Source organism: Lichtheimia ornata (assembly GCF_029851405.1).
Source record: "Lichtheimia ornata isolate CBS 291.66 chromosome Unknown scaffold00010, whole genome shotgun sequence".
Taxonomy (NCBI): Eukaryota; Fungi; Mucoromycota; class Mucoromycetes; order Mucorales; family Lichtheimiaceae; genus Lichtheimia; species Lichtheimia ornata.
This window is the reverse complement of record NW_026695330.1, coordinates 505,787-531,275: the sequence shown is the minus strand read 5'-3', so window position 1 is coordinate 531,275 and position 25,489 is coordinate 505,787. Positions and strand designations below refer to the sequence as shown.

General features: G+C 43.7%; 9 protein-coding genes across 9 annotated transcripts; 4 read left to right on the top strand and 5 right to left on the bottom strand.

The window, feature by feature from the left end:
• Positions 1 to 2,853: 2,853 nt before the first annotated feature.
• O0I10_003314 (uncharacterized protein) lies at positions 2,854 to 4,939 on the top strand (the record flags this gene model as incomplete). Its single annotated transcript, XM_058483385.1, has 5 exons — positions 2,854 to 3,191; positions 3,274 to 3,361; positions 3,419 to 3,475; positions 3,563 to 3,807; positions 3,886 to 4,939. The coding sequence occupies 5 exons, from the start codon at positions 2,854 to 2,856 to the stop codon at positions 4,937 to 4,939; spliced, it is 1,782 nt and encodes a 593-aa protein (XP_058346004.1).
• A 233-nt stretch (positions 4,940 to 5,172) lies between these two features.
• O0I10_003313 (uncharacterized protein) lies at positions 5,173 to 5,800 on the bottom strand (the record flags this gene model as incomplete). Its single annotated transcript, XM_058483384.1, has 3 exons — positions 5,173 to 5,391; positions 5,472 to 5,575; positions 5,644 to 5,800. The coding sequence occupies 3 exons, from the start codon at positions 5,798 to 5,800 to the stop codon at positions 5,173 to 5,175; spliced, it is 480 nt and encodes a 159-aa protein (XP_058346003.1).
• A 779-nt stretch (positions 5,801 to 6,579) lies between these two features.
• On the bottom strand, positions 6,580 to 7,872 carry O0I10_003312 (uncharacterized protein; the record flags this gene model as incomplete). The annotated part of the gene is made up of 3 exons (XM_058483383.1): positions 6,580 to 6,630; positions 6,699 to 7,495; positions 7,563 to 7,872. 3 exons carry the CDS (start codon positions 7,870 to 7,872, stop codon positions 6,580 to 6,582), a joined length of 1,158 nt encoding a protein of 385 aa, XP_058346002.1.
• A 3,349-nt stretch (positions 7,873 to 11,221) lies between these two features.
• On the bottom strand, positions 11,222 to 13,879 carry O0I10_003311 (transketolase; the record flags this gene model as incomplete). Its single annotated transcript, XM_058483382.1, has 10 exons — positions 11,222 to 11,948; positions 12,016 to 12,155; positions 12,260 to 12,577; positions 12,640 to 12,710; positions 12,783 to 12,836; positions 12,890 to 13,122; positions 13,189 to 13,345; positions 13,403 to 13,470; positions 13,529 to 13,733; positions 13,792 to 13,879. The coding sequence occupies 10 exons, from the start codon at positions 13,877 to 13,879 to the stop codon at positions 11,222 to 11,224; spliced, it is 2,061 nt and encodes a 686-aa protein (XP_058346001.1).
• A 596-nt stretch (positions 13,880 to 14,475) lies between these two features.
• On the bottom strand, positions 14,476 to 15,817 carry O0I10_003310 (uncharacterized protein; the record flags this gene model as incomplete). Its single annotated transcript, XM_058483381.1, has 5 exons — positions 14,476 to 14,554; positions 14,613 to 14,690; positions 14,771 to 15,244; positions 15,301 to 15,438; positions 15,495 to 15,817. The coding sequence occupies 5 exons, from the start codon at positions 15,815 to 15,817 to the stop codon at positions 14,476 to 14,478; spliced, it is 1,092 nt and encodes a 363-aa protein (XP_058346000.1).
• Positions 15,818 to 17,266: 1,449 nt separating this feature from the next.
• Positions 17,267 to 17,875, top strand: O0I10_003309 (uncharacterized protein; the record flags this gene model as incomplete). Its single annotated transcript, XM_058483380.1, has 1 exon — positions 17,267 to 17,875. One exon carries the CDS (start codon positions 17,267 to 17,269, stop codon positions 17,873 to 17,875), a length of 609 nt encoding a protein of 202 aa, XP_058345999.1.
• A 224-nt stretch (positions 17,876 to 18,099) lies between these two features.
• Positions 18,100 to 19,441, top strand: O0I10_003308 (AmmeMemoRadiSam system protein B; the record flags this gene model as incomplete). Its single annotated transcript, XM_058483379.1, has 7 exons — positions 18,100 to 18,145; positions 18,210 to 18,315; positions 18,386 to 18,454; positions 18,513 to 18,625; positions 18,707 to 18,818; positions 18,884 to 19,024; positions 19,078 to 19,441. The coding sequence occupies 7 exons, from the start codon at positions 18,100 to 18,102 to the stop codon at positions 19,439 to 19,441; spliced, it is 951 nt and encodes a 316-aa protein (XP_058345998.1).
• A 279-nt stretch (positions 19,442 to 19,720) lies between these two features.
• O0I10_003307 (uncharacterized protein) lies at positions 19,721 to 20,083 on the bottom strand (the record flags this gene model as incomplete). Its single annotated transcript, XM_058483378.1, has 1 exon — positions 19,721 to 20,083. One exon carries the CDS (start codon positions 20,081 to 20,083, stop codon positions 19,721 to 19,723), a length of 363 nt encoding a protein of 120 aa, XP_058345997.1.
• A 2,196-nt stretch (positions 20,084 to 22,279) lies between these two features.
• On the top strand, positions 22,280 to 24,837 carry O0I10_003306 (uncharacterized protein; the record flags this gene model as incomplete). The annotated part of the gene is made up of 4 exons (XM_058483377.1): positions 22,280 to 22,416; positions 22,477 to 22,582; positions 22,665 to 23,558; positions 23,626 to 24,837. 4 exons carry the CDS (start codon positions 22,280 to 22,282, stop codon positions 24,835 to 24,837), a joined length of 2,349 nt encoding a protein of 782 aa, XP_058345996.1.
• Positions 24,838 to 25,489: the final 652 nt, after the last annotated feature.

Sequence of the window (25,489 nt, the reverse complement as noted above, 5' to 3'; positions counted from 1 at the left end):
GAGCATTCTAATGATCTACGCTGCTACTTTGGATGAAGCGTTTACATTGCACCCTCCCATTCAAAATTGTTAAATGAAGTGTGGGTCTTGATTAAGACAAAGTTAATCAGAATGACTGAGAGCATCTTGTGTGAAAGTTTCAAGTTCGAGATGGGCAATCTTAAGGTCAAAGGTAAGTTTACAGTGTGGATGGATTTTGTTTGACAGTGTGTGGCAGGTCTAGCTATTTGATTTTCCACCTCTTCCACTCCCTGCTTCTTGTCTCTTCCTCCCATTCTCAATTGTTGCCCCATTCAAGTATACAACTACCACCTGCAAACGAATGCCCTGCTTCAACCCATCATGTCAATCCTACAGCTCTCTTGATCCGATTGCTTTCGGCTGAATGGCAAGTCCATGGCTGTACACCCCCACTACAACACACGAGTCTCTTGACACAACACACGCTCTTGCACGCTTCTCTGCCATGACCAAACGTAACAGTAGTCGCCATTAACAAGGCCTTCACTCCATTGTCTCATGTTACTTTGCAGCATCCTGCCTTGCAGCCCTTTTTCTTACGCGAACGCAGATAGTCATTGTATAGAAGCAGCTTTATTTACGCGTAGCAACTTGCTTCAATACATGCAAATTCGTATGGATATGGATCTGAATATTGCTTTGGATGGGAGGATATGGATACATACAACGGTCTAGAAAATGGGGTCTAGAGCGTGGGTGTAGTAGGTTTTGTTGGGCAACATCAATGATGGTTTGGGGTTTGCAATATGGCCACCTTGTGATTCACGATGATGGCGCCATCCGTTCCAAAAACATAATATAACCATGCATAGAGTATATGTTTATAAACTCGACAACATAAACGATGTTTGAAGTTTGTTTGCTGTTGTCAGGGAGAGCACGTGACAATACCACCTTTGAGACATGAGGGCGTCGTGTTAGCGACAAACATCACATGATACAGCGTTTGCTAACTACTGAGCCACAGGTTGGTAATCGCACGCGATACAGGGATCGCTCAATGCATGAGCCGAGGGAAAAGGTTGAATAAGGAGTAAGCATGTGTCTCATCATGAGCCCTATGCGTGATGTAAATCGATCCCAGCTGCTATTGGCTATCCTTCGTTTTATGGAATAGGATGTTCTTTGTTCTAGCCATCGATAGCTCAATTCATAATGACGCTAAAAGCCTTGTTGAGAAGGAGTCATTGGAAAGGGACACAAAGCGGATGGTTCCGGAAAAATGAACATAAAGACGACTTTTTCAACAATGTCGCACGGCCGTACAACCTGTCATGTGCATGTCGTCATTCCTCCCCAAATTACTTTTTGCTTGCCATTAGCTGATCCATTTTCAGAAAGTGCATGATGGATCGATATGCATAAAGCGTCGCACCCAGCGGATACCTTTTTCATGTGGTGCTGGCGCAGCATGCCGTACAATTGCCACATGCGCATGTTGCAGAAACGGGCAACGTATTATACGACTCATATTCGATTACATTATTCTTGTCATTAGTGAACACGAGATAACGCAAGTGCATGAATGTAAAAGTCCCAAGTCATTTGGGCATTGAAATGATGTTAATGATCGGAGAAGGCATTATATATCATCTGTTGCAACGTTTGACTTCATTTATGACAGTGGAAGTGAGAATGGGTTAGGAAAAATGACATGATCCGGTTCCCGTGATGAGCCCTTTTAGTCCAGCATGCTCACAGACGCTTATCGCAAAATGGATATAGATGACTTGCATTCCCAAAACTTATAGCATGCATCGCCATATGTATACTTTCGGCATATTTACCCCACCACCAGTATTACGATCAGCCAAAGGTACATTGATTTGTAGAACCCATTACAGATTTCATTCGTTGTTGGATATCAAAATCAGCAACAAATCACGTACATGTAGTCATCATTGCTCTTTTACTCAAAAGTGCTAAAGGATGATTCTTTATCGTGTATAAAGTTTGTGAGCAGACGTCATTATCAAGATGAGCTGAATCTATTCTGCAATGTTCATGTACAATAGCGTCAATCCAAAAGCATGTCATCTGCTCAAAGGCGTCATTTGGCGTAAGCTAGTATGTATAACCCATGTATCACGACGCACATTGTGGGATGGGTTAATCGAAAGGTAGTTTACGCAAGAGACGATGATCGATCGTAAAAGAGAATGGATACGGCTACATACAAGTAAATGGAAGGGTAATTTCGTCATATGCATAATAGAGCCATCGTATCTTGGCAACGCCAATGATGATGCATTTAAAGGTATGACGAATGATTTGCTGTGAGTGAATAGCAAGCTGTCATGCATTGACATTATATGAAAAAGCGTCCGTGCTCCTGCTGCTTTATTCCTATGTACACCAGCGTCATAATGGGAGATCACCTGTGATCGTGTGACACTGATCCTCCAACCTCGGAAGATACTACCGGATGTTCCCTTACAGTAAAGGTATCCCGCACAAAAGGCTCATCTGCCAAAAAGCAATTGTTTGGATTTGCCTACGTTTACGGAGTAAAGATAGGGTAACTTGAAACTCGAATATACCGCGTGTTGGATTGTTTGTATACCATGTCTCAGGCGAGAGGAATGTGTGAATAAGCACCACCAGCTCTCTCACTCGTGTGTGTTACACGACCCAGGGTAAACAAAGGGGAAGTTTAAAATGGCTCAGTGTCGTCATATGGGCAACCAAAAGGCAAAAGACATATGTAACCTGTGCTGCCATATAAATCCAGGTGAATGTGTGATGTTTTTCTGACACACTCTCTTTTTTTCCTCTTTCCCATATCTCTTTTATAGCGTGGTTCACGTTACCAGATTGCAGTAGCCTATAAAAATGTTGACACGATTCAAGAGCATCTTTCGACCACGAAAACAACATCAAAAAGAGAGGTCAATGCGTGTTGTTGCCTATACCAAGGATATGAAGCGTATCAGTGACACCTCCGGCCCAGCAACAACCACTGCCAACACTGCTACTGCACATTCGGCAAAGGAGAAACAGTCATCTCGAGTGCCTGCAGCCAAAGAAATCTTTGAGCATGCCGATTCTAGCGAAAAACAACGAGCTGAGGAAAGAGCGGCAAAGTTGGTTGAGGAGGAACGACGTCGTAAACATCAGCTCCCTGCCTATGATGGCTTGGAACAGTACGAAATCATTAAAAAGCTTGGCGAGTATGTATTGTTGTACAACCGTAAGGGGGCCGGGGAACAATAGCTGCAGGGGGTCACGATCCTCATCTCTTTTGTTCTTTAGTGGAGCATTCTCCAACGTCTACAAAGCTCGTGACAAGACATCAGGACGCAAGGTGGCCATCAAAGTGGTGCGTAAACGTAAAAATGAGGTATGTGTGTATGATGCATTGTCGCTCCTTTGATATTGATCCCGTGCTCTTTCATAGCCTGAGCAAAACAATCACCTGCATCCAAGCATGAAAAAGAAACCCAGAGCAACGGAGGTATGTAAACAACGCTGTATTTGTATCTTGTGGCGATATAGCCCATCCTCACATGTTTGTATTCATTGTGGCGTTTATCATCAATAGCGAGCCAACATCCTCAAAGAAGTACAAATCATGCGTAATGTGGACCATCCCAACATTGTACAGCTGATCGATTTTGCTGAATCTGATGAGTTTTATTATTTGGTGCTCGAGTTGTGTGAAGGAGGGGAGCTATTTCATCGCATTGTCAAGTTGACCTATCTAAGTGAGCCATTGGCACGCCATGTCATCACTCAAGTAGCACAAGCGGTGCGTTATTTGCATGAAGAATGTGGTGTGGTGCATCGGTAAGAATAATCAAAAGGAATAGGCCCACAACGCCAATCCCGCCAAAAGAAAACAAACGCTAACGACACGTAACATAGCGATATTAAACCAGAGAACATTCTATTTGATCCGATACCATTTATTCCAACATCACCACTACATCGACATCGATATCCATTTGACGAGAACAAAGAAGACGAAGGCGTATTCACCAAAGGTTTTGGAGGTGGCGGTATCGGTCAAGTGAAAATTGCGGATTTTGGTCTCTCCAAGGTGATCTGGGACAGCTCAACATGGACGCCATGCGGCACAGTGGGTTATACAGCACCTGAGATTGTTCGTGATCAACGTTATTCAAAGTCAGTCGATATGTGGGCTATGGGATGCGTCCTTTATACCTTGCTTTGTGGATTTCCTCCCTTCTACGATGAATCGATCCATGCTTTGACAGACAAGGTGGCTCGTGGTCAATATGCTTTTCTAAGCCCATGGTGGGATCCTATTTCGGATTCGGCCAAAGACCTCATTAGTCACTTGTTGTGCGTTGATCCCACCAAACGATATACCATTGATCAGTTTTTGAGTCATCCTTGGATCACTGGCAAAGAACCAACATTTGTTACTCGCTCATCATCGATCCCATCACGCCCTTCACCTTCAACTACCATATCCACACTCAGCGATCTCGACTCGCCAGATTCAGCACGTAGACGAAAGGATGCTTTTTCACCAGGTGTCCCATCCATCAAGGAGATCCTCGATATTACTTATGCTGTGCAACGCATGGGCGAAGAAAAAACTTGGCGTGGTGCTACTGTCAATGGTTTGGCTGATCAACCGCATTATGAAATGGACGAGGAGGAAGAGGATGATGATGATGCTATGCTTGCAGACAGCGCCAACGCCATCATCACCATGAACAAGGATCGTAAGCATCGTCGACAATCGATCGAGCAAAATACAAAAGCAGCAGCACCAGGATCGTCGTCATCACAACAACAGGCACCTGTACCATTACCGAATCTTGCTATTGCACCGAAAAAGAAACAAGCCATTCATCGATATAGGCAACAACAGCAACCAGCTGGTGGATTCCAACTCAACATGGATAATGCAACGCTCCTCAAAAACAGACGTCAGGCTGTATGCTGATTCACCATATGATATCCATAGCGAAAAAGAATGCCCAAAAAAACATCCCCATTCTATCATTTGCCATGTTTAATGCATCTATTCCTTTCTCCCTCCCTCTCTCTCTCTCTCTCTTTTTCTCCTTCTCACCCAATTGTGTATATAATAATGTCGCCTTTGTTCTCTCCATCACATGAGGCAAATGTGTAATTGTGTTTTTGTATTTGGGGTTGATTGGTGGAGTGGGAGTCGTTTTATTTGTTGTTGTTCATGGCGTACAATTGGGTATACATGCGAATCATACTCTCATAAGCAAGCTGATCACCACAACGCAAGAGATTGGCAGCATCACAGTTGAGTGGCGAAGATGGTTCAGGATTGGAAAGCAATAACGATACGGCCAAAACGGTTGACTTCAATGTCCATGCAGGGGACCATTCTGTTTTTAAGATATCCAAGCAGATCTCGCCTGTCTAATTGTATCAATGAATGTGTGTCAGCTAACCCCATTCTATGTGTGTGGGAATCACCCCCCGGTGCCCCAAAATAATACCTTGAAATGGACGTTGGGATGGCAAATCTTGGTTGTGAACTGCATCGTTGGTGGGTGAATAGGGTAGTTGTGTGGGACTTGTATCGTAAGGTCAAAGACTCCACCTAAGAAAGGCTTGGGTGTGAATGGAGGTGGTGGTTGTGGTGGTAGATCAAGGAATTGCCAAAGTTACCTTCATAAGGTGTACCGGATAGACCAGCTAGCCGTGCTTTCCAATGCGTCAAGTCATGGTCTGAATCGGGTGATAGGTCGAGGATCTCGGGATGAGCGTTTGCTTCTCGTTGGAAATCTCGTAGCTCTTTGATTAGTCGTCGGGAGACGGTATCCATATTTAAGCTGACAAAAGGTAAAATGCAGGAAAGAGGTATAACTCCCTCCCCGACTATAATCAAATGCGATGAAATACTGTGTGGGGTTGTCGGAGAGCTAAGTCCAAGTGTGGCCTGATGCATATGCCCCCCTTGTTGCATGCATTTGTCAATGCTTTTGTTCATCCTAATACAATCATGCGATCATCATTATATTCTACAGAGGTGTTGAACTATTACACGAAAGCGATTTTGTCATCAACATGCATATACAAAACATATGATCCATTTGCTGCGTTGATGCATTTTTCTCATAACCAAGGATTAGACGGGTGTATCTAACAGAGTACATACTGATAGTCGTTCCCTGGATATATAGTTCTTGTACTATAGCAGATAAGGCTATCAAATACGAGAGGTGGCACATCATTTTATATCATCCATCATCTTGTCCCCTAATGTCAGTCCGCGTTGCCATGGATACATGGCTTTTGTATCCTGATACATTGCGTACACCAATACTTGATCCAGAATGAAACCCACAGTCTCTTAAATCTTATACCAAATGACTACGTACGATATTTACATGATGGGAAAAAAAGACAGCTGCATTTTGAAATGAAAAGTATGTGTGTGTGTTTGGTATAATGTTTGTAAATCTTGGGGATATCGCGTTGACGAATAATGTATGTAATACGTTATTGACGTCAGGAGGTATAAAAAGAAGCAAACGAGAGAGATCTAGGAATGGCTTTATATAGATCTCTTGGTGGTATGTGCGTTGTGATATATTGGAGTCATCAGTAAATAGATACGTTATTGTACTTTTCAGGCTTGTTGTACACATGGCACTATAAAAAGATTCCAAGGTGTAAGATTTCTTCCACTACTATTATCTTTAGAAGGTCACCAATATTACCTTGTGGGCATGTTTGTACCATAAGATGTTGTTACGGCGTCGTTTACTGTTACAAATGGGTACATACGTCTCGCATTGATGACAAAGACCTTCAATGACACCTTCAGCGTTGAGCCTTTGCTCTAGTGGTTCTGCAAAGTGCTTTCCAGAAACAGAGGAGATGCCATGATAAAACTGCTTGTGGTACCAATACGCGCTGTTTTTCAATTGAAGCCATCGGCCTTCAACACAAGTATCGCAATAGCCTTCTTTAAGATGCCCAGAGTAGCGTACCCACTTTGGGCTATATTCGTCGTCTTTGTAGCGTGGCTTTTGCCTTCGTGGCATTGCATCTTGATCCATTTGCACTTCCGGAAGCCATGTAGGTGGCATGTTGTTAGGCGGATGTCTATAAGGTAGTGATGGTGGATGCTCTAGCACACCGACTGCTTCAGGTTGTTGTTGTTGTGTATAGCCTATTTGCTGTTGCTGCTGTTGTTGATGATGATGATGTTGACATTGATGATGATGTGATGATGGTGGTGATGGTGAAGCCGATGAATGATGATGATACTGTTGTTCTCTTGCTGGCGTCGTCAATGGCTCACTGAGACTTGATGCTACAATCACATTATCGTCCACATGTTGTGATACCCCTGGGCTCAGTAATGGCTCTTGTTTAATCTGTGCTTGTTGAAATTGTGCAAAATCGAATGAACCTTTACGGCAAGATAGCATGTTGATGCAATCACGTAAAGTATCATCAAATGATAAGGGCTCTGGAGACATAAAATCGTACCAAGGCCCTCCCGTAGCGGCTACTTTTTCGTATATGGTTAACTCACTCCTCCCATTAGGTGTTGTTTTTTCTCTCTCTCTTATTACCTTGAGATGCAGGTGGGTTAGGGAGCGATGGTATTGAAGATGGAGTTGTGTATGCCGTAGGAGATATAGGCATCGTGGCAGTCGTTTTACTGGTAGCAGCTACAGTGGTCATGGTAGGGCCAAATACAATGCTATCATCGGTTGAGCTGGATGGTGCAGTGAGTGGTGTTGATAAAGCTTGTTGCACAGGGGTGGTGGTTGTGGTGCCGTTGGAAGGAAGAGAGGTGTTGACCCACAAAGGAGCTGCAGCCTCTTGCCATATGTGATGTTGCTGCATGTCTTGTTGATCGGTGTTGTGGTGGTAATACATAGCAGTGAGTGAAAAAGAGACACACACGTATACACACAAAGAAAAAAAAGAAGAATGAAATTGGAGGAAGAGGAAGAAAAAGAATGGGGTGGGCAAGTGAAGGAGCTTTATAAATGGGAAAATCAATAACGATTCGTTGTGCAATAGAGCTTGAAAGGGGATTGATCAACAGCATCCAACGAGTCACACAGAGGGCAACCAAGGACAAGATCAATGGCTTTAAAAGAAACTAGGTGCTGTCAAACGAGAAAAAATGTGGGTAGTAAAAAGGTGATGTTGTTATTCTGCGAATGTATGTCAACCCCGTGCTATGTTGGCCCCATGGTTTTCGGCTTGAAGTAAGTTTTGGAAAAGAGTGAATGGTGCGCCGCATGAGTGGCCTTGTTATCGTCAAAGAGCAACACGCATGGATATTCGATCCAACATTGGACCCTGTGGTTGCGACACAAAGACGCGCTTCTACTGCGTGATCATCGCATGGGCCTCTTTTTTTTATACTTATCAGTGCAACAATACACAACCTTATTGCAATGTCATTTTTTGCTCATTTCCTTTTACTGGCCCGGTGCACGGTATAATAGCAATCGACGATGGGGCCATATTATCGGGTAAAGAAGGCTGCGGTGATGGTGGCGGTGATGGAAGCTGGTGTTGTCATGGGGGGACGGAGCAACAGGCAGAGGTAAAATATGTACACACACGCACACACATACACATACACATACATACACATACACAATATAGGCACCGGGGTCAATATTAATATTTTGGGTGCCCGCGTTCTTTGGCTGTTTCTTCTCTTCATCTGTGTCACCTCCCCTTTGAGCACGGACATCTTTTTTTTCATTGGATTGCAGAATAATAAGGAGAAGAAAGAATAAAAAGTCGTCTATATCATTCATTGTATGCTTATAAGTAGATGTTGGATCGGTCTAGGCCGTTTGTTGAGTCCTATTGTTGTTCCGGTATTACCCCATCAGGAAAGGAACAGAAGAGTTAGGATGAGTAAGGTGAGCGGTTGTAAAAAAGTGGGAGGAGTGCACACATACAATGTGCGTCAATAGAATCAATGGCATAAGGGACGCGTCAAATATCAGTGCTTAGTAGCCGGGTCGATCCCTCTCGATCACTTAGGTATCCTCCGCAGCTTCTTACTAAACTCACGGCCGGTGCAAGCCGTTTTTGTGGGCTTGCGCTTAAGCCCTTGGTTGTATAGAAACATCCCTTGTTCAGCTAACTCTCCCCCGATCTCTCATTCATGGGACAAAGCGCGTATTACGTAGCACCAACTAAGAGTTTCTCCTTTTACCTTTCACACACTTTAACATCGGCTCACGTCGTCTCGAGCCTCGATCGCTTGTTATTTTTACCAGCACACATACACACACAGTGAGTATCACCCGCCACATTGACGTCTGAGAAATGGTAAACACTTTCACATACCCCCATTCTATATCATCACATGGACGCGTTCATACATAAAGCCTTGATGAACATGATGATCATAGATGCTATTTACTGCTACGTATTATTGTTCGTGCTTGGGAACATCAATCAATTGTTCAGCGCTGCAAAGTAATAGTGGCAAGTGCCGCGGAGTTGCGAGCTGCCTGTGTTTTGTGTATGTGCATGCGTAACATTAGAAGCATCTCTCATTGCCGATCCAACAGACGGGGACCATATTGTGTAGCGGATAAAAACAACCTTAATCACCTAATACATTCATCATGTTGCTTAAAGAAAAAACGCCATCATCGCCTACCCTTCCATTTAGTAGCATAGCAACCAATGCGCTCTTTGTATTGCTGACATAGACTTGCATAAGGAGAATGACCCCGTGCATTGTTGCAGAAAAAGGGGATGGATTGAGTTTTTGCATGAATACAATTCCGACGTGGTGATCGCGAGAGAGCGACACATAGCTCCGGGTCATTTGTTGAGTACTGTGTTTCATGTTGGTTTTCTATCTGCAGCAGCAAAACAACCCCACGAATCCAATTCGATGGTCATCGTGATCGTACCACATGCGAAAGTAAACAAGCCTAAAGTTACGGGAAAAGTGGTGTGAGCGTTATGGATATGAACTCGATAATATGGATGTGTTTGCATTTGGCAAAAGGGCACACGGTGAGGTTGTGCTTCTGACACCTTCCCTGGAGCTTGGACAAATAGGCTCGTGCGCCGCTTCTCTGGTGACTTTTTTTTCTTCTCACCCCCAGCAAGGAAAGAGTATACAAAAATGACAATTCTTCCTGTGCATGGATTGAATGTGTCAGTTTGCCATTATGTTCTATTTTTTTACTATTCTACCCTAATCATCATCATGCCGTTTGTGCTTCTCTCGCTAGCCTGATGCGGATGTAATAGCCATGCAACGCTTTGTCAGCATCTCAAAAACTTTTTGTTTTGCAGCTGTCAACAAGCAGTGATTAACATTGCTGGGTAATACAACTTCAGTGCACAATTTGCAATATGATCGTAAGAGCGGACCACTCACTAAAGGGTAAACGGATCAGCAAGCAAGCGAATATTTGTAGGCATTCATCATACACCTTCCCCTTTAGCAACAACCAGACATATGGCTAGCATGTGTTTACGTGTGTGTGTGAGAGACTTGACAAACAACAAAGAGGGTTGGTTGCAAATGGGTTAAACACGAGGATTTGACACGCTTGAGTTATAGTAGCTCCTACTACTACTTCATCTACAGATCACATCACGGTCATGAGACACCCATCAGTCGCAAACTCTAATCATCCAACGGCGGATTAACCGCGACTTTAGAAGGTCAACAAACAAGCTGCCAGAAAAACATCTCAGCATTCACATGTACAATCGCCCTCGCCGATACGCGTACTTCTTTAGCCAAAGGCCATCAATCCCTTTCAGCGTATTAGCTCCGTGAGGACACACAGAGTACAAATTAAGCACACATTGATTGCTTTAAGAGATTACTTTAATGATGATACTATCTCGGCCTTAATTGATTTATCTCTCGGCCACACGCACTTGATGCTTACTTTATGCTCTTGTTTCACCAGCTCTTTGTTACACACAAATACGGTTGTTGGACAAGCATCATTCATGTGAGACATCCCCATCACCAACATCATGATAAATGGATACCATAGCCATGTTGAGAAGAAAGGATTTTAATTGCAAGATATGGAAAGTATAGCCACAGAGTTATAAGGACACCATGACCGATTAATAATTCTTGTACCGGCAAAGAGGGAGTAACATGTAACACATCATTGTTCAAGTGACCGAAACAAGGTATAAACCTCTTATCATAAGCGCTTTATTCCATATTTGATTCATTTTGTAACGAGGACAATGGTTGCTGCTACTAGGCACCCAATTGGGTGGGAACACAATGCTCCTTTTCAAAACGGGTGATGGTTTGGCAAGCCTTATTGATGACTGCTTCAGGGGTGATGCCAAAATACTTGTAAAGATCATCCATGGGACCTGAAAGACCATAGCTCGTCATCCCCACATAGGCGTCTGCGTAAAGTTCCCATCCGCGTGTTCCAAGCGCTTCGATTGATATCACCGGGACACCAGGTAAAAACAACGTCTTTTTGTACTCATCGGGTTGTTCGTCGTACAATTCTGTACACGGCATCGATACTACACGTGCTGAGATCTCTTTCTCTTGTTGCAATCGGTTTGCTGTTTCCATGGCAATAGTAACTTCCGAGCCTGTAGCTACCAAAATCACCTTGGGTGGCATGCTTGGGCTTTCTTGAATGATGTATGCTCCCTTGCTAACGTCTTTAGCAGATGATCCCACTAGTTGAGGAACGTCTTGTCGTGAAAGGCAAAGCACGCAGGGTCGATAATGATGATGATGACGATTTTCTTGCTTAAGAGCGGCCATCCATGCACCGGCTACCTCATTTCCATCGGCTGGTCGGAAAGTAAGAAGATTTGGCATTGATCGTAAAAGCGCCACAAGCTCTATAGGCTGATGTGTTGGGCCATCTTCACCGAGACCAATCGAGTCGTGTGTCATGACATAGATGATGCGATAACCTGTTAAGGCTGCCAAGCGCACTGCAGGATAACCATAACTATGATTTAATAGCAAATCAATCAATACATTATTATATCAACAACCTGCATGGATGGCATGCTTACCTCAAAAAGTTCAAAAACGTAGCACCAATAGGAATGATACCACCATAACGAGCCATGCCGTTTAGTATTGCACACATTGCATGTTCACGTACACCATATCGGAAATACTGCCCGGTGTAATCACCCAAGCCCGTGGATGGCTATGCGATGGTAACAGAAGAGAAATGAAAGAAAATTCGAGGAGGTTAATAATGCTACCTGCCGATCATGCAGAAGATACGAGATATACCACCACCATACATACATGTTGAAAGTCGCCTGCATCCTTCCACTTGTTGAGCGTCGAATTGGTAATGTCGGCACATCCACTAGTGAAATCAGGAATCACACTTGCCAAAGCATTCAGCACAGCACCAGAGGATTTACGTGTTGCAGTGGGTGGATCATTTGCATTGAAATGCGGAAGAGCGTTTTCCCATCCATCAGGTAACTCTTGTTTGAATCGTCGGATAATCTCGGCTGCCTCCTCATTGTATGTCTTACTATATTCCTCAAAGAGCCTTTTCCAAGATGCGTGGTGTTCCTTTCCATGTTGCGCTCTTGCAGCATACAAATGACGTACCTAATAGATGGACATCGGTGAGCATCTCCTACCACTACTAATTTTTCCCTCGGGATACTTGCCTCATTGGGTACCACATACGTGTCCTTGACATCAAATCCAAGTTTTTCCTTGAGCTGCACGACATCATCGGCTGATAGCTTATCATTAATAAACAAGTCATTGTGTCACTTTTTTTCTCCTCCCACAATCAACAACAACCTACCTGTAAGTGGATGACCATGCACCTTGCGATCGTTTTCCATGAGAGATCCGAAACCTGTTTGAAAGAATTAAAGGCCGATTTTATGATAGAACACGTTGTTGTCATACCAATGGTCGTGTTGATCTTGATCAAGGATGGCTTGTCATGCATAGCACGAGCTTCCTCAATAGCCTTGGCAATTCCTTCAATGTCATTGTTTCCATCCTTGACTTCTGTAGTGTGCCATCCACATGCTTCCAAACGCTTGGCAACGTCTTCGGTAAATGCATATGCTGTGTCACCATCATCTGTCATCTTGTTGGAGTCATATAGCACAATAAGTTTGCCAAGCTTCCAGTGGCTATAATAAAGCGAATGAGCCGAGAGCATACCTTGCACATGGACACGTGATGTAAATTTGCCTTACCCTGCCAAAGACACAGCTTCCAAAGTGACACCCTCTTGAAGACAGCCGTCACCAACGATCACGTAGGTATAATTATTGAAAATGTCATAGCCAGGTCGATTGTATTTAGCTGCAAGATGGGCTTCAGCAGCTGCCAAACCCACAGCTGTAGAAATGCCTATTGACTTTTTGTCAATGCCAACTTATACCAATAAGCGCAATTCAAATGACATACCTTGTCCTAAGGGCCCTGTTGTAACCTCGACACCAGGTGTGTGGAAAGCCTCTGGATGACCGGGTGTCCTGTGACATTGGTGGTTACTTTTCATGCATGAAAACCAGCATCAATGAAAGTTCATACTTGCTGCCAAGCCTGCGGAAGTCCTTGAGATCCTGTACCGTCATATCAAATCCCATGAGATGCAGCATTATATAATGCAAAGCGCTCGCGTGGCCATTCGAAAGGACAAATCGATCACGTGCAATGTAGTCAGGATCTTGAGGATCGACATTCAAGAAACGTGAAAAGAGCGTGTGTGCCATTGGAGCACATCCCATTGGAGCACCTACATAGACATTTACGTGAATGATTTGTATCATATCATCATTGGTAGCATAGCTTACCAGGATGCCCAGAGCCTCGTAAATGGGTCATGTCGCCTGCAAGAACACGAATAGTATTTACAGCTGCTTGGTCGATAGCTTGTACCATTGATAGGAATGAGATCTTGTAGCGATATCCCTCCACGACGATAGAAGGGAGTTTTTGTAGCCATGGTGAAAAGAAAGTTGAAAGAAAAGCCGAGCTCAAGCTTTGTGATTTTCCCATAATAAAGTTCAACAATCTACACTCTCCAATGTTATTGATTGAGGCGACCCTTCATATCATGACCCATTACCTATAGGATAGGCTATGGAAGCTTCCGCCATTTTCATGATTGGATTATTGAGAGAAGCGACTGGAGCGGTCCATTGCCATATTGGCGGATATGCAGTCTCGATCATTGTCATGTAACACAAAGCTAAAAAGTGGGGCCTTCATGCCGCTCATGAAAGAAAACTGCGACATGGCAGAAAGCCGCGGATATACAAAGTTTTGCTCATACCGAGTACACGGGTCGGAATATCCAAAAGCTTGTTAAAGGGCTTCAACTACATCCACCGGAGAATAAATGGGAGTAATACATGAGAAGCTCTTCTCAAGATGAGAGCACATGGACAAAGAAAGTGAGGTAGTTGTAGGTAAAGAGGGTGTATGTATATACAAAGAACGGATGTGCGTGTGGAGATGGGAGGGGTTGATGAGTTTCAATTGGTGAGCTGAACTTTGGTGGCCCCAGGTGTTGTGGCTACTTGAAATGCTTGAGCTGCTTGTGACAATGGGTAGCTATAGCAACAAGATGTGAGATTTTATGCAACCAACAACATGGACATGTCATTCTTACGTGTGTGAGATGAGTTGATTCACGTCAATGCGTCCACTAGCGATGAGCTCGATAGCGCGTGGATAGGTATGATGATGCCTGGTAAAATTGACATGATGATGATGACCTTCTTAATATAATTGCTTCGACAATGACGTAGTCCATTTTAAACCCTTTACCTGTGAACACCACGTAATGTTACATCACGTAAAGCGAATGCACTGACAGGCACTGTTTGGTCCGCTTGTCCAATTCCCACCCGACAACATGTGCCACCAAGCCTGGTTGTCATGATTGCGACCCGCAAAGCCAGCTCTTCTCCACTACAATCAATAGCACAATGCGTTCCACCATCAACGCTTGCATGAATCTTTTGGACAATTTCTTGCTCGCTCCACTTTGGATCCAATATTTGGGTATAATCAGCACCTAGATGGATGGCCATATCAAGAGGATCGCCTGGTGCACCCGCCACAACCACAGGACTGATACCAGTAGCCTTGGCAACCATCAATGTCAATAATCCAAGCAAGTTGCATCCGGTAATAAGCAGCGACTCGCCAAATCCAATCCTTGCACGATCGATTCCTGCAATGGCCACTGAGAGTGGATCCAACATGGCTGCTTCTTGAAACGTGATCGTTTCCGGTAATCTTTTCATGTTATTAGTAGGCATCATCAAACCATTCATTTTTCCTTTTTCTTATACCTGTGCAACCAATCCGCAGGGTGTGTGACATAGTGAGCACCTATTCCATCGTAAGGTGGCATTCCTCGAAAACAGAGTTGCGTACACAAGTTGTATCGGCCATCCAAACAAAAGTTGCATTGCGAACAGGGTATAGCTCTTTTCAACCATGTTAGTTGTTGATGACGCCTTTTAACATACTACAAGGTACTTACGCTTCAATGGCTACACGATCACCAACCTGAAACCTTTGCTGCACAGCTGAGCCTACTGCCGTAATAATGCCTGCCCCTTCACAACCGAGTAATTGAGGTGCGAACAATGGCATGTTGCCTGTATGACCTGTTCTCCATAGCTGGATATCGGTGCTGCTTATGCCCATGGTCTTGATTTGTATCTGTACTTGATCAGCTTTTGGAGATGGTACGTCGAGTGTCGCAAGTCGTAATTGCTGTACGCTGTCAAGCACTAACCCTTGGTTCTTTGTCTTTTCATGTGGGATCTCGTACTCTGGTGGACGATAACAGCTCAAAGGCATCACGTTACAAAGGTGCGTAGTGGTGGTGGATGATGTGATGGGAAGAAAGAGAGAAAGAGGAGAGAGAGCGTGAAAAGCACATTTGATGATGGTGGTCGTTATCGATTTGACAAAAACAACGGTGAATGCCTTATCAAATCCAATCAATTCGAATACTGCAGAAAGTAGAAATGTGTGTTGCGTACAGGATCAGATGACTCTCACTCGGCTCTGTTTTAAGTTTAGCTGGTCAACCTTGCTGTATTTCTTTGTTTCTTGTTGCTCATCGTGTTCACAGGTCGTTGTGATGCTGTATCTTCCATTATTGTCGATCTTTTTCATAACACATGGAGACAAAGAGAAAGAATGAGAGGAAAAAACATCCGACTGGAGTATGTTGTTTATTGATGATGATGATGATGATGTTGATGCAATGTCTACGCGTGTTGACGAATAGAATCAAATGCAGTTGGGGGAATCCTGAATCGATGAATGCTGCTGCTTTGTATCGAATCAATCGACATGCATATAGTGTGCTTAGCTATGACGCACATCCATCCGTTGACGCACATCCGATAACTCAAATATCGATAGAGTATTGCTGGCCAATGGGGCTGTCGTTGTTGCTATTGCTGTAAGCATCATATTGAATACAAGGTTGACAGGTACATGTTGGGCCAATGACGAGGTTGGCAGGTACTATGATGGCCAATTGAGACCAATGTCGAGCGCATGAATGGGTTGCATTGTGAAGTTGAGAATGAGACGGGGCAATACAAAGGAAGGAAGGAGGAGGAGCAAGTTGCAGGGTTGGGTTGAGGAGGAAAATGCGGAAAAAAGAGAGGGCGTGTATCGGATCAAACAAGGGAAGCTACATGTTTAATGTCAAAGATGGGGGATATCGCATATACACTCTTCCGATCGATCATTATGCTTTTGAATACAATGATATCCTGGTAACCACCTATGCCGACAACTGAACCTATTCCCATTGTAGCACGTTTTTTACATCTCCTCTTGAATGATGTGTCACTTGATCCGGTTCCTAGAAACGAGAGTTTGTTTCTGTTTTCTGCGTTGTTTGGGGGAACATGCCCGTCATATCTCCTCATCATCTTGATTTTCATCCAACCGTGAGAGTAATGCGTGAACAGTGATTTACATACTACCACTTTAAGCAAACGAAGATTGTTTGGGTTGGGTTGGGGGAGGGAGAGAAGGAACGAGACAGCTACTTTCTTCAACGTCATAATCTGCTGGATATGGCTAATCCAAGCAAGGAAAATATCCTGAAAGTGATATCACTGCATTATCGATAAAAGGGGTCGGAGGAGCAACAAGAGGCGAGATACGACGATGATGATGCAAATAAAACCGTGCAATTCAAAGCAAGACCATACCCAGCACTACCTCTTTTTTTCCTCCTTCTTCTTTATTATCATTATTCTTTGTTTCCGAAACAACAGCAACATGTCAACTAGTATCCCACTTGAGGTGATCGATTGTATCCTTGACCATGTGGATAATGCATCCTTGGTTCAACTATGCGGAACGACCCGTAATTTTCGTACAGCAGCATTACCACGTCTAATTCGGCAATTCCTCTCTGGTATTCATATACGCTTATGGATTGAGCAACATGGCCTTATTGGTCATCGACCGCTCGATTTTGTATGGGAGGCCATTAGCGATGTCAATAATCGGCTTGTCTTTATTCCGAGCAAGCGATCGCAGGAGACCATGTGCTCTTTTTCAACATACGACAAAGATACCTGTTCTCCAAGCCCATCACCCTTGATTGATGGCCTGACAATGGTTCTACCTGATACCAAGACAATGAAACGCAAAATTGAAAGCACGGCATACCAAAAAGATGACCGGATATCTATCGCCCTGATGACTAATGAATATACAAAGAAGGAATACCATGCCACAGCTAAACATCCTTCTTGGTCGTTGCATTATACCACTTGGATTGATCCCATTGACAACAAGCAAGTTCTTTGCCCTCAATCATTTGAATGTGATTGGAGCCTACCATTGAATATGTCTCTCAAGTCATCATCATCATCATCATAGAACATCCACATGCATGTCGTCATCATAGAATAAAGAAAAATGTTGATTATCCAAGATAAAGTTTGGCACGCTTTGATGTGCGTGTGTGCGTGTGTGTGTAGAGTTTCATGCGGCTTGACCCGATACGCCCCCACTCAACAACCTTCTCTTTCTTTCCATAAGCATCACCCACCTTCACACCCACGCACAACCACCTTGTTTCTCACACACACACAAACTCTGCAATGAAGCGCATCGCAACACACGCTGGCACTTGGTACTCCAATTCACGTATGTCTCATGTCACCCATGGTGGTGTCTGTCGGCATAATCTAAAGTTGTCATTGACTACTAGAACAACGTCTACATCAACAGCTGGATCGATTCCTTGCTGCTGTTCCCGAGCAAACCACCCACGGCGAAACGTTTCCAGTCGCAGGGACTCGTGCCATTATTGCACCGTATGTTGTTTTCTTTTGTAACATAGAATAATGGTATACTTTACTCATTACGCTCATTATCTTCACTTAGCCATGCAGGATACAGCTACAGTGGCCCTACCGCTGCTTACGCATACAAATGTGTGGACGTCACCAACATGTAAGGAAGGGATCTCGATAAACATCATCGACATGAATGACATTGACACTTTGGATAGCAAACGTGTATTCATCCTTGGACCATCACATCATGTGTATCTTGAATCCTGTGCATTATCGCAGTGCGACAGCTATGAGACTCCGCTAGGCGACCTGGTGCTTGACAAGGAAGGTATGGGTCATTCAACATGGTATTGTGTGAGAGAGAGAGAGAGAGAGAGCAAAAGTGGGTTCACATGTTTATTTGCTCTAGTCATACAAGAACTTGCCGGCACAGGCCATTTTTCTCAAATGTCCAAGAGTGTGGATGAGGATGAACATAGTATTGAAATGCATTTGCCATACACAGCCAAGATCTTTGAAGGGTAAGTGAAGGAGGTAGAGAGGATCAACAAGGATGAAGATGATGGTAGCTAACAAAGACGTTCAGCAAACTCGATCAAATCAAGATTGTACCGATCATGGTTGGATCCATCAACGAAAGGAAGGAGCGATTGTATGGTGAATTACTTGCCAAGTACCTGGTGGATCCTCAAACATTGTTTATTGTATCATCTGATTTTTGTCACTGGTATGTATCCTTTGTTCTGCAAAGACGACATGTTTATTGACGACAAACAAAAGGGGTCTTCGTTTCTCGTACACCGAATATCGACCTGAACCACGAGCACCACTCACCTCGTTACGATCACTACGCAACGCAAGCACCGCAAGTGATATGCCTATCTACAAGTCTATCAGTGATCTCGACCACGAGGGCATGGAAAAGATTGAAACACTCGATCATGCTGCGTTTTGTCAGTATTTACGGGACACCAACAACACCATTTGCGGTCGTCATCCGATTGGTGTTCTTATGAGTGCCCTTGAAACGATAGACAAGGAACGACGTATTCGATTTATCAAGTATGCCCAGAGCAATGAATGTCAAGATGTCCGGGACAGCAGTGTCAGCTATGCAAGTGCCTACACCTACATTGCATTGTAATACAACGGGAGTCTGGAATGCATCATGAGACACAATTCACACACCCACATCGCTACTTTTGATGATTGTCATACGTGCATTTGGATGGCGTGTGACTGACTATACAAGATGATCGCCCCCTCATGGAATAAATGTGCTTTATCAAAAAGGATCATGATATATACAATGGAAATGTCATCAAAGGGTGTAAATTGATGTACATGTGACAACAAAGGGGTACTCGTTGAGCAGTGTAGTATAGAGATGGGTAATGTATGTGCAAATAGAGTGATAATCAAATCAAGTGTCAGACATAAAATCCATGTCATCTTCGTCATTATTATCATCCAATGGATATGATTCAGTCATTTGTTCTTTTGTCCTTGTTAAAATGGTCATTTCAATAACGTGATCATCAGAAGAGGACGACACCATCATGAGTGCCGCTTTCAGATCCTGCTGAGCCTCGTCAAATAGATCAGACCACGTCCTTCCAAAGTAAACATCTTCATCGCTGTCAGTGGATAGTATTTGGTTGAGGTATTCTTGCTCTATGACTTGTACACCACCCGAGGATGGTGGCTTTGTTATTGTATCTTTGATAGGTGCGGCATGGATTGTTGTCATGGAAACGAGCAACACAAGTGGGTATAATATGTGCATTATAATGTTGTATCGTGATGATGGGAAAAGGAAGAAAGAAGGATTGAGAGCAGCATAGGTAGCTTTATTTATGCAAATCCCCTTTTTCAAACACAGGATGGGAACCCACAATTTTACCAATGGCATCACGCTGTCAGATAAACAACGTTCACGGTTGTGTGTGTGTGTGCGTGCACCCAGATCACTTCTCCCACATTTATGGGTGATTTCCCCTTCATCAAACAGCATCAAAACGACCAGTGGCACCCCGGGATTTCCTCTCTTTGTTGTTCCTTTTTGTTTGCCATCTTGTTCCGCACGCAATGTAGGGTCACACAACAGGGCGTGCGATTACACATCATGCAATTTGTAGTAGGGAAACATGTACGAGATCCCAACAAACAGCAACGTACCTTGTACGTTCGATTCACCAAATAGAGTGTTTTCGGCATATTTTTTACAACTTGCATGTATTGAAACACCACACGACTTTACAACACGCTTTGCATTATTGCAGTAATAAATCGCATGTGCTCTAACGTCATGCTGCCGGATAGCTGGTTCATTGCATCATGGTTCGTTTGGCCGTTGCCAACCCCCTTTTGCGATTGTAATTGGTGACAACAGCCAAAGATGCCATGCTCTTTGTTTTCTACCATGTTCAGGTTCCACATGCCTAATTGGCTGAATACCGACTTTTGTAGTATTGTGACACATATAAGGATTGAATCCGCGGTATAGAGTTTTCCACTGGAGGTAAATCCGAGGAGGTGGGTAAGAAGGAGAAAGATGCACACGCTCTATTGTGTGCTTTTCTTTTTCTTTTGGCCAACAATGATCATGGCATGGTCTTCGTCCCTGCTTTACTCCCATCACATGAGCATAACAATGATCCATACATTGACAGGGCACCTTGATTTCTACACCAACACTACTCGTTGACCAGCACCAAAAGTGAGGGAGTCATGTGTACTACTCGTAGATGCAACAACCTAACAACCGACATGTTTGTTTATCTACACCATCCAACTACTACTCCTTCCACCATCTCGATGTGCACCCAGCTCTTATCAAGGTTCAAGGGTAAATGATAGCTTCGAGGATAAGCGGGTTCTTCATTTTAAGGAGCATCTATTTTCCGTGCAAAAGAGAAAAGAGCTTAAATCAATGTTTACGTACATAGCCATGCAATGGAGGTTGATCAACGAGTGGTGGCAAAAGTACTCTCACACATATCACCCATGACCAAGTGCTATATTCAACTCAAAAAACAGATGCATTCTTAGGAGAAATGGGAAGTAAGTAAACTACTGACAATCCAGCCGCGGCATACATAGCGCGGCATAGCGCGATATCTGACAGTAGTAGGACTTTATGCATCATCATTATCATGTGCTGCGACTATCATGTGTATTTGTCATCCTCACATATAGAACACCCAGGCGTTGTTATACGCATAGTTAGCACCCCAATTGTCATACATCATCTTTTCATGATTACGATTTGGGTCTATCGCCCTTTCGAAAAGAACTTTTGGCAAGGAATCGAAGCTGAGATGCTTTCATGGTTCATCAAGTGATGGATTGATCAGATGTCGTGGTATTTTAGTTACCAAACAAGACCTATGGTGTGATGCAAAAACGACTTTTTATACATCTATTTGTGCCGTGCAAGCATATGATGGTGCAATCAAAGCCGGAAAACATCGCGTGGGACTAGGCGGCGACTCGAGTGTGATGCCTGTTGTGCCCGAAGAGTTCTAAGGATGTCATAAGTTCCCGGATCTGATTTGCAGTGTGGGTTGGACAAAGCACGAGCTTATAGAATTGGTAGGGTGGGAAATATTGATTGTGGTAGTATCTGGAAAAGAAAAAACAATGAAGCATCATGATGATGAGAGACCATTTCTTTATTCTTTCTCTTTCTCGTTTTGAATAATGAAAGGGGAGACTACATGTAACGCGGCAATGATTATATCCGTGTGAATGGAGAGATTCTTTATGATTTTTTTTCTTGTAAAGTATAGGGGATGGCTCTGGAATCTGATCGGTTTAACGATTATCCTGGATTAGTGATTGGCTTTGTTTAGGTCATTGGGTTCAGCCGGTACACACACAGCTGCTTGGAAAAAGCGGCAAACTGTAGACACACGCACACACGCACACACACACACACGCACCCAGAGAGGCCCAAAGAAAGAAAAGCTCAGCACCCTTTATGCCAAACCTTCGTTATCCCACTCAACCAAATTATTCTCTTGCTTTCCTCTTAAACAAAGAATCAACCTCAATGGCTGAAGACGATCGCCAGAGCGCTTCCCACCCTTCAAAACGTCAACGTGTCAGCAAGGCTTGGTATGTCTCTTGAGAGTGCACATGGGGGGGGTTGATAATGTTGACTGATCGATGATAAAGTGAGCAATGTCGAAGGAAAAAGGTCAAATGCGATGGTGGTATACCCCAATGCAGCAATTGTCGAGGACAAAAGCTAGAATGCAAATACAACGAGACCACAAAAAAGGTGAGTGAAAGAGGCGGGATGATGATGGTGATGATGATGTGTGTATATCACTGATAGATCTGACATGCATATGATATGATAGCGAGGACCACCCAAAGGCTATATTGAAGCTATCGAAGGACGTATGCAACGATTGGAGGCGTTATTAAGTAGCGTTGTCCAAGAAGATGATCCAAGGTCGCAGGCCATTATGGAAGAATTGAATGCACCTTTGCATACGCCTTATGGTGAACTTGTTCGACCCAAACTCCTTGGACGTTCACAAGCGGATGATGCATCACCGATTGCAACCACCAACACAGCAGCAAGCACATCATCGCAACAAGGATCACCCTCATCATCAATAGCATCCAATAGCAACTCACAACAAATGCCTATACGCCCACCCCTACCACAGCCGGAGACTTGCGTGATTGAAAATCCAGACAATTTGGGCAGCCAATATACCGACGAGAACGGGCCAGTGCGGTATTATGGAAAGGCATCTGGTTATTACATGCTCCGCGACAGCAAAAACTACAAACAAGGCGTGTTCAGATTCAACTCGAGTGCATATCGAAGCAACAAAACGAGCAGCTTACCGTACACTGTGGATGCATTCGCGTTGCCACCCAAGGATCTATCAGATCATTTGATCGACCTTTATTTCAAACACTTTTACCCGCTGCTTCCCATCATGCACAAAAGGACGTTTATGGAATCCTATCAAGGCATCAATCCCAATTTACCATCCATTCCTTTGCTCTTGCTCAATTCCATCTTTGCTCTCTCGGCTCGCATCTCACCAGATATCCGTGTACGTGCTGATCCATCACAACCTGACACTGCTGGCGATGTCTTTTTCGAACGTGCTCGCTTATTACTCGACAATGAATGGGAAGATTTCACTGTATCCACCGTGCAATCCCTGATCCTCCTCAGCAGCCATCAAACGGGTCTTATGAATACTGTACGTGGGTGGTTGTATAGTGGTTTGGTAAGTATTACCATCAAAGGAATACTCTTGAAACATGATTTAATAACATGGATGTATGTATCTTTAGGCTTTTCGAATGATGCAAAATTTGGGAATGAACCGCAACTGTGACAAGTGGAACATGACCGAGATTGAACGCGAGAATCGTAAACGATGCTTCTTTTGCTGCTTTGTGGTGGATCGCTTATCATGTGCCATGTTTGGTCGTACACCCATCATTGACGAGCGTGATTATGATACACCTTTCCCAACCGACAAAGACGAAGACGATCCAAGTATTATTGAAAACTTTCATCAATTGATCAAATTGAGTGGTACATTGGGATCCGTGTTACGCCAATTTTACACTGTTTATGGTCGACATCAGCTATCAGTCATGTCAACACCTGATCGCGTTATTTCGGTGTTGGATAAGGAATTGAATGGTTGGATGGCTAAGCTACCCCTGGAGATTTTATATCGACCACCCAACACACGTGCTGGTGAACGTGCTGAAGCACCATCTATTGAACGATGTCAAATGCATATGCTCTTTTATACCACCCTCATTCTATTGCATCGCCTCTTTATTCCCGGTCGCTGTCAATCGGTCAAGCCATCTGTGTTCCCAGCTAACGCCATTTGCACCTATGCCGCCAACAAGATACTTGATATTTCAGTGTGCCTTATGGAAGAGGATCGGTTACAGCACATTAATTGCTATGCATTGTACTTCATGTTCACTGCCGGCACTATCTTTATCAATGATGCCCAATCACCGGATGAAATGGCTGCGTTTGAAGCCAAGATCAATGTCAACAAGATCATGCGAGCCATGGAACATGTGGAAAGTGTATGGAAGACATCAGCACGTCATTCAAACATCCTTGGTGAATTAGCTGGTTTGCGTGATATCAACCTTGAAGAATGTGCCACTTATCAACAACAACAGCAGCTGATACAACAACAATCACCTAGCTCCTCTTCAGCAGCTATCGCTGTGCCAAGCTCACCGCCCATGTATCCTGCTGAACCACCCCAACAACAACAACAGCAGCCACAACAGCAGCAACAGCAACAACAAGCCTATGCCCAAACGAGATCACAACCTGTATTTGATTACGCTAACCCTGGTGTCAACCCATATGATCCCACTGCAGAATCACCTCCCGATGGACAACCCTTTGATCCTATTAGTATGGCCTTTTGGAGTGTGCCAGGGTCGTTTGATCTTAATGAGTGGAATAGCTATCTCAACAGCAGTAGTCAACAACAACAAGAACAACAACAAGCCCAGTAAAAAATACCTTTAGCTTTGATCATTATGTTGGAATAAAGTATATCTTACTACGCATCGACCTTTTTTTATGCCATTGAAAGTGTTAGAGTCCTTTAATGTTACTACCCACCTAATAAACGGCTTCGATGATGATTGAAACAAACGCTTTGCTATATATCAATCAGCAATTGTGGATGCTTGCTGTTCCAATGCCCTTATTACTGCTTCATGCAAAGACGAGGGGCCATTACGCAGCGTGTACTTTGACCTCTTAGTCTACCTCTTCAGCAATTATGTACATTAATAATGCTATTCGGTATGGGGCATTATAGAAGATAGGTTGTACCATGTAGGACCTCCTTTTGTGAAAGCTAACCAATCTTCCTACATGCATCATATGTGATAGGTCAGCCATATTTCTTCATCACGAGACTACGGGCGCAAACAATATGGGCCTTATCGGATTAAAATGGCTTTGGTGTATGTTGATTGCACCAAGCAGCGCCTTCTAATCATGCGCACGTTGGATTATACCACCATCCTAATGATCGAATTATACATCCAATATAAACCATCGCCGAACCTAAACGCACGTGGCGGTAAATCATTTACACTTTATTGCAAAGAGCGCTCATCGCTCGAGGAAAGTATGTATGCTATATACACGAAAATC